General features: G+C 43.2%; 2 protein-coding genes across 2 annotated transcripts in view; both read right to left on the reverse strand.

Moving 5' to 3' along the window:
- The window catches only part of LOC129725987 (serine/threonine-protein kinase Warts), a 487129-nt gene that overhangs the window by 421288 nt on the left and 52954 nt on the right, over nt 1-12887 (reverse strand). The window lies entirely within an intron of this gene.
- LOC129717105 (uncharacterized) lies at nt 597-2636 on the reverse strand. Its single transcript, XM_055666950.1, has 2 exons — nt 1112-2636; nt 597-1000 (listed from the first exon to the last, which is right to left on the reverse strand). Exons 1-2 carry the CDS (start codon nt 2634-2636, stop codon nt 597-599), a joined length of 1929 nt encoding a protein of 642 aa, XP_055522925.1.

The raw sequence follows: 12887 nt of genomic DNA on the forward strand, positions 1-12887 counted from the left end.
TTCGGATAAAGTAGCCTGTCTCTTATTTTCGGTTATGCATGTAGTGGACTGTATAGTTGACTCCAACCTGGGATGAAGTATTGGGGTGACCCTTGTTGTTCACCAACATAGTAAATAAACTTCGTGTTGGGTTTCACGTTCTTTGCCAAGACAAGAAAAACAGTTTCGTACAGCAGTTTTACTTTAAATAGCTTCAACTAGAATTAGTTTCATTTAATCGATGAATTGTAACAAATAAATTTAGCTTACAAATCTTGTTTTTCCTTGCATGCGATTTCCCCAACCTTAAACTGCCTGAATTATTACCACCGACTGTAATTAAAAATACAATTAGGTATCGGTATCACTTCTCGCATCTTTATTCGCTTACTGCAACACTATCTTTCACTTCCAACTGATCTATCTTTCCGAACTTCACTTTTACTATCAAATTTTCTACTAATTTCCCGTAAATTCTATCTTAAACCACGCCAGAATCTCTTTTTACCTTACTGCTTTTACAGTATCTGTTTGTTTACAATTTTTCTATGTTTCTATGCTCCAACACTTTTCCTTCTGTCATTTCTACGCCTTAACCCACTGACATTTCTTGGTATTCAAGCATGCAGCGACGCGGCTGTAACATAACCAGTGTGGCCAGAACATTTACCGGCCCGTAACCCTGTCCCGGGAGTGCTATCCGGCTCAGAGTTACCTTCTTGAATATCCATCACTGCTAGTTTCGCTGTCGCTCGCTTGAACCTTCCGCTTTTCGTTCGCACCCATGCCTGTCGAACCCGTCCGTCACCTGACACGATGGGTTCCTCCACCACTCCTCGAATCCAGCACTTTCGGCTGTTACCTTCCACGACGTACACCAAATCTCCAGATTTCAACGGTCTAGTCTCGCCGAACCATTTTGTCCTCTGATTTAGCGAGGGGACATACTCCTTTATCCATCTCTCCCACATCACGTTGGCTAACTGCTGTGAACGCTGAAACGCGTCCCGAGGTGCTTTTGCTGTGTGGATGCGGTGGTTCGAAAGGTATCGTCTTCATGCGTTTGGTGCAAGGTACATCGTAGTCGGCCTCAAGTTCCGCGTATGGCTCCGCTACCGGTGCAGAGACTCACGCCAAACCTTCGTCCGTTCAGCTTCGTTGGAGTCGATTATTTGGGACCGTTTGATGTTACTGTTGGGCGCCGAACAGAGAAACGGTGGATCGCGCTGTTTACCTGTCTGGTAACACTGGTCTGGTACAACTGGTACAACTGGTGAACCTGCGCAAGGCTGGTTCAGTGAGGTACCCCTCAAAAAGTGGTTCGGGGTGAGTGCTTCAGCTTTCTCTCTCTGCTGTGTAACGTAGGTGAGCGGACGAGAATTTATTATGTCCTCCGCCTCGACAATAGTTGTTTGCAGAATCTCATCCGTTACACGCCTACCGTCGTCAAGAGCCGACAGCATCTCCTTGACTGAACGCACAAAACCCTCCCATACGCCTCCCATATGGGGTGTTGCTGACGGATTAAACGTCCACTTTGTCCGAGCGTTTGTAATTTGATCGGAGCAGTCGTCTCCTATTCTCCGAACAACTTCTAGCACTTCTTTGCTAGCTCCTCGCAGATTGGTTCCGTTATCGGAAAAGAATTCGCACGTCCAACCACGACGACCCACGAACCGATATACTGCCATTAGGCATGACTGAGTAGTCAACCCATGTGCCACTTCCAAATGCACCGCGCGTGTTACCAGACAGGTAAACAGCGCGATCCACCGTTTCCCTGTTCGGCGCCCAACAGTAACATCAAACGGTCCCAAATAATCGACTCCAACGAAGCTGAACGGACGAAGGTTTGGCGTGAGTCTCTGCACCGGTAGCGGAGCCATACGCGGAACTTGAGGCCGACTACGATGTACCTTGCACCAAACGCATGAAGACGATACCTTTTGAACCACCGCATCCACGTGTGGAATGTAGTACAATTGCCTCAGCTCGTTTTTCACCGCCTGGCGGTATCCATGACCACTCCTCTCGTGATAATGTTGAACAATAAACCACGTAATTCTATGATTGTTCGGCAGAATCGCTGGAAAACGTAGATCAAACGGAAGAAAGTCTGCTCGCTCAACTCGTCCCTCCATGCGGATCAAGCCACTCTCATCGAGCAACGGAGTGAGTTTGTACAACGGACTAGACTTTTCGATGGTTATCCACTGATTAGTCGGACGATTCCTGTTTCGTTTCAGTACCGTCAGTTCATCGATAAAGTTTTCCACCTGCGCCATTTTCAACAAAAACAGTTCCGCTTGCTGGTACTCGCTCTGCTGAAGCGGTCGCCTTATCGATGCCCTTTTCCTTAACTTCAGCAACTTTGCCTGCTTGTTTGTTGCACGTAGTACTTCAATCGGCAACCCGGCAACATTTCTCCTACAGTTCGACACGAAACGAAGTACGCACGCCATAGTTCGTACTAACACCGTCCATTTAGAGAAGCGACCAGGTTCCACGAGAATGTCCGATCCTTTTACCTCATGCAGCAATAGATGGATCCTCAGTGCCTCTGTCGTGTTTGCCAGCGGCAGTTCTCTTTTTGGCCACCCTTCCTCACTTTGGTACAGAAATGCTGGTCCGCGAACCCACGAACTGTTAGGATGCATATCCGGATCCTTGCCCTACTTCGTAAACTGGTCGGCAACGTTAACTCTAGTCGGTACTCAGCGCCAATTGGTCAACCTCGTCAGAGTAAGAATCTCACCAATCCGGAACCCCACGAACTGTCTGTACCTTCGCTGATCGGATCGAATCCACGATAGCACTACGCTCGCGTCGATCCAGTAGACAATTTTCCCAATAACGATGTTGTGGTTCTCGAGCACAGCCCGCGACAACCGTGCTCCCAAACAGCAGCCAAAAACTCTAGTCGTGGGATCGAGATCTGCTTCAGTGGTGCCACCTTAGATCGACTCATGACCAACGCACACCTTACTTCTCCTTGCACGATCGCCCTGAAATACGCTACACACCCGTACGCTGTCTCGCTAGCATCAGCGAATACGTGCAACTGCAGATTCGTTATTTCGTTAGACTTTGCCCCTCCAAAATAACTCCTTGGCAGCTTGAACGACCCAACGTTTCGCATCATCTGTATCCAGCGCAGCCATTTCTGGAACGATACACTTTCTCGATCCTAGCATCCCATTCACAGCCATTTCTCCAAAGATCCTGGACCAACATTTTTCCACATACGATAATCGGTGTGAGGAATCCCATGGGATCAAATTGAGCCATCACAAAGCTGAGAACCGCCCGCTTCGTCGGATGTTCCTCGCCATCGAGGATTCTGAGGAAATCCGTCTTTGAAGCGGTAGCGAAACAAAAACTATCGTCTACCGGTTCCCAAACGATCCCTAGAACACGCTCGTACTCCGTGCCTTTGTCTCGACTGAAATGCACTGCTGTGTCTGCACTACGTTCGCCGATTCTCTGCAGAAACTCCTCCGAATTCGACACCCAGTTTCGTAAGTGAAATCCTCCCTTCGAGTGAATATATTGCACTTGCCTTGCCCGTTCGACTGCCTCCTCGACGGTATCTACACTGTCGTAGTTGTCATCCACGTAGTGCTTCTCTATAATGGCTAACGCCGCTTCTGGGAACTCTTTTTCGAACTGTTTCGCGTTTAGATTTTAACGAACTGCGCTGAACATGGCGAACACGTTGCACCGAAGGTTGCCACGTCCATCACATATACTTGCGGTGCCCCAGTTGAGTCACTGCCAAACATGAAACGCAGCGCTTGCTTATCTTCATTCCGGATTTTAACTGGTGATACATCTCCTGGATGTCCCCTCCGAAAGCCACCGGACCTTGTCGGAACCCGCAAACGACTTTGGGAAGTGGTACCAGCATATCCGGTCCCTTCAGTAACGCTGAGTTCAGCGAAACACCTCCAACTGACGCAGCTGCATCCCAAACCAGGCGTACTTTACCAGGTTTGCGCGGATTTATCACCACGTTCATTGGTAGGTACCACACCGTCGAGCTAGGAGTTTCTACGATCTCTTCTGCAGTTATTTTATGAGCGTAGCCCTTCTTTTGGTAGTCCACAATTTGCTGGCAGACGTTCGGTTTCAACGCTGGATCCTTCTTCAGCTTTCGTTCGAGTGCCCTCATTCTCCGCACAGCCATCGGATAGCTGTCAGGAAACCATCGCTCATCTTTTCGCCACAGTAACCCTGTTTCGAAACGATCGCCCACACTCCTCGTTGTCGTTTTGAGAATTCCTCGAGCACGTTTCTCGTCGACCGGTTCCGGCGCGGTGAACGGTGTAACCGCTGTCTCATCCATCTCATATTGTTTCCGAATAAGGTCGTGCAGCTCGTGCCACTGAATGCAGATTAAGATATGCGTGGACACTGGTCTTACGTTTTTTTTTTCCGTAACCGTCCTAGTATTGAACAACGGGAACTTCTCCTTCGAGCCTTTCGCGGATATCATTAATTCCACCCTCCTGGACCTGTTCCCGTAGCGGTTGATATTACCCGTCCAAGTGACGATCAGGGGCTCTAGCATACCCTCCGCTCTCAACTACTTGGCTATCGAATCATCCACCAACGTAGTTGACGAGCCCTCGCCAAGAAACGCCAACGTATCAAACTGCCGACTTCCGTAGTAAAGAGTTATCTGCATCATCCGAAAGATCACCGCATTATCCGCATTTTTCATCGCATTACATTCCGCATTCTGCAACTGAACCGATTCTTCTACCCGATGCAACAGCGGATGATGGTTGCGCTGACAGTTCCGAAAAGTGCACCGAATCTTCGACACGCATCGCCCATTACCGTGTTTATTAAGGCATAGCCCACATAGCTTCTGCCTCACAATTTCCCTCAGCCGCTCCCCCACATTCATTTGTCTGAACCTTTCGCATGACTTGATCAAATGATCTGGCCGTTTACAGATCCAACATACCTTTCCGACTATGTCATTCTTATAACCGTCATTACGCTCCTCTGAGTCGTGCATGTGCACAAACTCCTTCATCTTTGGAATACCTCTACTAGACCGCGCATGATCGTTAACCGACAGCATAGCAAACTCCGTTACCTCTGACACGTCAGACACGATCTCGTTCGTAAAGTTTGTGAACATACGAAGTGGATTGTCTACCTTGTTCCACTTATACCGGACCCAATCCAGCTTGTAACTTGGCGGCAGCTTATTGACTAACTCCGATACCAGCATCGGGTTGTTAAGGTGTTCAATCAAGCGAGCAGCTTCGAGATGATCGCACAGCTGATTTACAGTAAACCCATAAGTTGATGAATGTTTCCAAGCGATCCGCTCTCGGTGCCGGTGCGTTTCTTACCTTCGCCAACAGGGTCTTGAGCTCTTTTCTGGTTTCCCAAATAGGTTCTATAGATCTTGGATCACGTCCGGTACAGAATCCGGTATCACTAGCCGACTCCTTCAAGCTTCAAGCGCGTCTCCCATCAAACAATCCTGCATTCTCTTCAAATTTCCCAAATTCGAGAATCCGCAAGCTGTCGTCGTGTACTCGAAACTGCTTATAAACAGCGGCCACACTTTCGGTTCTCCCCTGAACTTTGGCAGGTTATGAGATACCACTTTTCGAGCAGCCAACTGGTCTCTCGAAATCCTGTTAACACAGCGCCCCGGCCCATTTTCGACTTCCTTACTGCGCACACTGTCGTAAACCCTGTTTTTAGGCTCCTCGAAAACGTCACTGTCAATGCTCTCTGCATCTCCGCTGTCCTCAATTTCGCCACCTCCGATTCCGGGTGTATTCGATCGCTGTGTTTCCGTTTCACTTCGTCGTGATTCGCCTTTCGGTATGGCACCGCGATAGTCTTTTGCTACCGATCCCGCACCAAATTTTCTCTGCTCTTGCAACCAATCGTTTACCTTCGACTTCGATTTTGCATCCAGAGCACCATCCCTTTTTCTCCCAACCGCGTCCTCTTGCTTTTTCAAAGCGTTGACTCGCTGAATACTACATTCTAACTGCTTCCGAATCGTATCCCGCCTTCTAACGAAATTTCGTTCCGCAGCCAGTTGGCATTCCAACATTTTTTGCTCGTGCTCTAACTGCTGCTCTTCCATTTCTCGTTGGAATTGAAGCTCCTGTTCGCGTATTTCCCCTTCTTGCTGCATTTGTTCTTCGTACAAAGCCTTCTTTCTAGCGAGCTGTATCTTCCGGACCTCAATCTGCTTCGCAAAGTCCTGCCTCATTCGCTGTTCCTCTTCCGACTGCTGCTCAGTCGAACCTATGACGAAACCAGCCCCTTGCTCGGTCCTGCATCGCTCTTCGAGCCAGATTTCTTAGCACGCTTCTTACCTGCCTCCGGTACCTACAACGGTTGATCAGCAGATCTATCGCATCGCGGACAGTACCAATCCGTATTGGCTACCTCCTGATCCACACCTGCGCAAGAAAAATGTGCCCATTTTCTGCACTCCGGACATTGGACCCAGTCGATATCGACAGATTCATCCTCCGTTTTCCGGCAAAACAGACACCTCTCGTCTTTGGAAAGTGATGAGCGCATTCTCACAGGTTATGTTCTCCGAAATAGATTTTTGAAGTTTGTTGGGTTTCACGTTCTTTTCCAAGACAAGAAAAACAGTTCCGACAGCAGTTTTACTTTAAGGTGAAACGGGATTGTGGCCTTTTCCTATACAATTTTGAGGTTAGAGTTCTTTTTACTTCTGTATTTTGATCGTAAAAAATTCGGCTTCCACTAAATAAACAGCACTCAAATTGCTACTTCAGGCATGCAACAGTTGTTGAAACAATTGATCAAAGTTTCAGGTACGTAGTCTTCATAAATCAAGAAAAAATTAGATTGCAAAATTCGAGTTGATCGCGACCACGTCCCGATTCACCTTAAACAGCTTCAACTAGAATTAGTTTTATTTAATCGATGAATTGTAACAAATAAATTTAGCTTACAAATCTAGTTTTTCCTTGCATGCGATTTCCCCAACCTTAAACTGCCTGAATTATTACCACCGACTGTAATTGAAAATACAATTAGGTATCGGTATCACTTCTCGCATCTTTATTCGCTTACTGCAACATTATCTTTCACTTCCAACTGATCTATCTTTTCGAACTTCACTTTTACTATTAAATTTTCTACTAATTTCCCGTAAATTCTATCTTAAAACACGCCAGAATCTCTTTTTACCTTACTGCTTTTACAGTATCTGTTTGTTTACAATTTTTCTATGCTTCTATGCTCCAACACTTTTCCTTCTGTCATTTCTACGCCTTAACCCACTGACATTTCTTGGTGTTCAAGCATGCAGCGACGCGGCTGAAACATAACCAGTGTGGCCAGAACACTTCGACTAATCAAATGAATCGAATTTTGCACTTCAACAAGGATTGACCATTTTCAATAATATAGTAAGTTGCTTGTCATGGTTGAGGCTTGACAATTTTTAAATTTTAAAATGACATTTTTTCGGATGTCGTGCTCATGACTGAAGGAAAAAAATAATTCAGTACGTTTTGCGACACGGAGATGAAGTAAAATTTATAACTTTTACAAATTTAAAAATGTGAATTAACTCATTAGAAAATATTAACATTTCAATCAAGTTTTTATTTCATCCTGAAAAGGACAATTTGTTGTTCATTTTAGTATCGGATAAGATGCCGATCACATCTTTGCGTTATAACTGACAGTGCGAATAAAGTATTCCTTGTGATAAAATTAACAGTGAAAAGCTGATTTAACACTCAAAACTAGACGGCTCACGTGTTGTCAAAATGAGTCAACTTTTCATTGAATGTATTTACTAGTGCCCACTATCGCACAGAGACTGCATTTCACTAAAGTGCCTCACTGCATCAGCCGTTATCGATGCTGAGATCCGCTGCAACTAGTGCGCTATCCATAGCCATGCCACAGTTGTGGCCGCTATACGCTGCCATTGGTATCCACTGTCTCTGCATCAGCTGTTATCGTTGCTGGAATCCGCTGCAACCAGTGCGCTATCCATTGCTACGCCACAGCTGTGGCCGCTTTCCGCCATCGCTGGTATCAACTGCACTGTTAGTGCTGCTGCTAAGGGAGGACGACTGCTGTTGTCGCTGTCTAGAACTATTATGAGCGGCTTCAGGCTCTTATATAGGCCAAATAGCATGTTTTCAAATGCAAGGTATATGATTCTGTCTACCGTGCTTGGGAAGCAATCATATAACGACCAATCAGAGGTCGAATTTTTCGTTTTGACAAGGCTTGACTATTTTCAATAGTACAATCGTGTGAACAATAAAATTACAATTATCTTCTTTTGGGAAGAATCTTAGAAGATTTTCCAATCCATTGCTGTAAGAACGAAGGAAATCTATCGAATACTAACCGATTTATTAGCGTTTGAAATTGGACATATTTTTCACTTTTTTCGGTTCTAGATTTTCATTTCACATCCCTATGTAGCCGAACTTCCTGAGAGAAGTATTGTACTTCAAAAAATGTGTCAGATGTGCTGGTGATCATGATGTCAAAGGTTGTTCATCAGAAAATGAGGAATGTATTAACTGTATTACCATGAATAGTGAAATAAAACTGAACAAAAGTGTCGATCATCCAGCTTGGAGTAGGGATTGTCCTGTGTTTAAAAGAAACATGAAAGTTTTTAAGCAGTTTATAGACTATAGTAAATAGCAACTAAGCAGTATGAGTATCATTCACCTGAATATTGGAGGATTGACTGCTCACTTTAGTGAATTGGAAATTATTGCAAGCAATTTGAAACCCAAACTTCTGATGATTACAAAGACGCATATAACAGAAGATATGAATGTGGCTGAATATCAGTTAGCAAATTATATAACATGTGTGTGTTTTTCGGATTCGATGCATACGAGAGGAGTTATCATGTATTGCTATGAATCAATATGATCGGATCGGATTGTCAGTAATGTTTGTTACAAGCGTAATTGGTTTCTTGTCATAAAAAGTTTGAATGGTTTTAAAAGTGGTGTTTATGGCGTAGTGTATCATTCTCCAAATGACAGTGTTTCCGATTTTATTGACTATCTAGAGAACATCTGTCTTGAAAATGTGATTGAGTCGGACCTGGATAATATTATAGCAGGAGATTTTAATATAAATTGGCTAAATGGCAAAGAAAGTCTTAGGTTACAAAGGCTAATGGATAGTTTCGGGCTTAAACAAAAAGTAACTGAAAGCACCAGATGCACAGCTACTTCGGAGACAATAATTGATCTAGTGTTTAGCAGTAGTGATGCGGTAGAGGTGTCAGTTCTAAAAGAGCATGAAGTGTCCGATCATGAAACTTTGCAGATCATCTGTTGTAAAGAACGAAAAATGAAAAATGAAGACCAAGTCATAAAAATAGAATGTTGAAGAAAGTATTCGAAGGAAGCGCTACTGGCTTTACTTAGAGATAATCTGTCCGGTACTGGTGAGAGAGATTTACATGAAAAGCAGAAGTATTTGGAATAATCCTCGAGCATTGTGTAAACAAGCTTGTTGTGGTGAAATCTATTGAATGTGCTTCACATAAAAGGTGGTATACAGCCGAACTAAAAAATCTCAAAAAAGAGTGCGATGAAGCCTATGTAACTGCAAGTGGTAGTTGGGAACAGCAAATTTGGGAACATTATCGTGTTTTAAGGAATGAATATTCACACTCTGTGAGAAGGGTAAAGGCTCTGTACACTCAGCGTCAAATTGAGGAGAACAAAAATGACAGTCGTTCTCTCTGGAAAGTGTTGAAATCGTTATGAAAGAGTAAAAATATTACAAATAAATGTGTCCAGTTCGATGGCGTAGACACTGAGGAAGAAAATGTAATATCTGAAAAGTTCAATGAATATTTTGTGGATAGTGTACAAGAAATTCACGATAGTATTGAGAATGTTCAGGACAACTTGATGCAGGAAGGTTCACATGAAAGGTAGAATATTTTTGAGCCAGTTACCATGGAAAGTCTCAGGAAGATAATTAATCAGCTGAAGAATTCTTCAGGATTAAATAACGTAAACGTGCAAGTATTGAAAGATTCTTGGGATGTGTTAGGTGAGTACCTACTGCGAGTTGTAAATGAGTCTCTTGAGACTGGAGAGTTTCAAGAGAGTATTTTACAGATTTTTGAACTGAAAAAGCAATACAGAATCTGTAATACAGAATTACAGAATATTGCCAAAAATACAGATTTTACAGTTTTTTTTGTTATACCGACGAACTGAAATCAATATCAAAGGTAAAATTCGATTATACAATTTTCAAAGTTTTGTCAAAAAACAACAACATTAGAATTATGTTGGTATTGATGCTGAAAAAGTGGAATATGACTAGAACGAAGCGCGAAAATTAACGTTTCGAAATATTTGTCAGGACTTCTATGCAAAGTTCGTGAAACAAATTGCAAAGAGATGCGTTTCCACCGATCCTGTTGTAAAAACGGCAGCTTTAAATAATCTTAAATCGTTCGTGAAATTGGAAAATTTAAAAGATTTGTAATTTGTAACAGTAACTGACTAACAAGGCTATCTAACGAATTTTGCACGCTTGAAAAAAACTTTTTGACCGCAAGATTCATTGAAACAAATGTTTCAACATGGTCTGAGTTGTTGAACACCATTATACTGCCCATAAAAGCATAAGAGTCTCATATGACTTTTAGGCAAATTTTAGTTGATACTGTCAATGTATCTAATTTTATTGAAATTTTCGTATGCCTTCATAAAATTTGAAAGTTTTTTCTTAAAAATACTGGAAAAATACCAAACCTTGTCTGTCCCATATTGAAGGCATACGAGTCCCATCTTAAGTAAATCCTTCGAAGCATCTGGAATGAGTGGAATTAAAGTGTTCAGTAGTGTGGCCTTACGGTCTGCATCGATTCCTCGTTAACTGTTGATGATGATGATGATTGTAGACTCTATGTTAAGCGAGGATTTATCTATCAGCTTTAGTTGCTTTTTGGTAAGTAACATGCACCGGTCCATGTTGCAATCTATTGAAACCAAATTATCATATTGCAAATCATAGTTATTTGTATCAAATTCAAAATTAGAACTTCAATTGCAATTTTCTCAATTGTGAGAATTTCCATCCATTTTTCCATGTTTCCACCCAACATTCTGAGTTTGCTCGATACAGATTTTTAATACAGATTTTTTGGCCCGAGATACAGATATACAGATATTTTCAAAGAAAAATACAGATATAAATGTGGTAACCCTGATACTGATACAAAAAGTTTCTTCACGCAAAAGTTGGATGGTGCGAAACCAATACAAAATTGTGCGTTTTTAGCGCAATTGTTAATGTAATTCGGAACCAGTACAATGATTGCGTGTTGGGCATAACGCAATTAATGCTCTAGCGTTTCTCCAATGTATTTGGCAGCTCCAAACTACTACACCTAAACAGTTTCAACTGGTATCAAGCAGCATTGCAAAGCGAGCGAGAAGCAAAACCATTCTCCTCCTTTCTGCTTGAGGACGAGACATATGCTACGCTTTTCAAGTCTTTTGCACACACGCTTTCGAGATACTTTTTCTTCTTGATGCATTCCTCTGAATAGCAGCAAGCACGCACCGACAGTATGAGTGAGACTAACAACACTGGTATCAAGTATGTACAGCACGGGTGTCTCGCTCATTTCGTGAAGCAACGAGATATCGCCTTGCGCGTCGCAATCCGACCGAAAGAGAAGCGAAAGAGCAACCTGCAAATTGTATGTGACGTGTCTATAGTCTTGTCGCCCATACATGGGAATTCTACGAGCGAGAGAGAAATTTCTCTCGTCGCTCGAGAAAAAAGCAGTCACTAATACACTCGACGTGAGAAATAAAGTGTCGGTATATGATACATATTCTGATTTCATTCTATGTCAATGTATTCGCAGTACAACTGTTGCGTTATGCGTTTCACACATTTACTGTGCGATTTCTGTGCAACATTTGTGCGAATCGGGAAGACACAATGATTGTACAAGACTTCAACTTTTGCGTGTGGTACAATTAAGGCTTAGGTGTTTTTTTTTTATTCTCGCTTATTTTCCGTCGGTCTAGTTCCGCCACTGTTGTGGCCAATCACCGACGCCCAGGGAGGCGACTCCACACCCAGGACCCTAACTCACGACCCGCTTATTAACGGACCGGCGCCAACGTCTTTACTTCCTCATGCGATGAAAGGCGTGATCCCAGAGATTTTTCGCCTCAGAAAATCTCCCGGTGTCGGCTAGGATTGAATCTAGACCAGTTGGGTTGGTTGTGAGTGGATCACGCCACCTCACAACCATCGACACCTATGTCGGCGGTGGGATTCGAACCCAGGCGTCGAGCGTGGTTGGCGGAGACGTTACCAACCACACTAGGCCCCCGCTTTAGGCTTAGGAGTTCAAACCAATAAATGTGCTTCTTGTGCATAAAACAGTTTTAGAGAGTGTTGTTCGGGAACAAATCACTGCGTATCTAAATTTAAATGAAATTCTGATCACTGAGCAGTCAGGTTTTTGGCAAAATCATTCTTGTGAATCAGGTTTGGAGGAAAAGTCCTCAAATCGTTTGAATCTTACTTAACTGACAGAACTCAAGTGTGTAGGTATGGCGAACAAATGTCATCGCCGTTGAAGGTTCCGCTAGGTGTACCGCAAGGAAGCGTGCTTGGACCATTGTTATTCATTTGTAAAAATTTTTGCTTTTTCTATAATTTTCTTTTTTTCCATATATATTTTTCCAACCCATCATTTCAAATAATATTTCTATTTTAGTTATAAACTTGCTTATATACCACCTTTTTCGTTGATTAACAATCGATGTGGAGGCATTCCAGCTGTGTCAAGTGAGTTCAAAAATTCCATTGGAAAATGGATTGCCTCATCAGCATCTTCGACG

Source organism: Wyeomyia smithii, chromosome 1, assembly GCF_029784165.1.
Source record: "Wyeomyia smithii strain HCP4-BCI-WySm-NY-G18 chromosome 1, ASM2978416v1, whole genome shotgun sequence".
NCBI lineage: Eukaryota > Metazoa > Arthropoda > Insecta > Diptera > Culicidae > Wyeomyia > Wyeomyia smithii.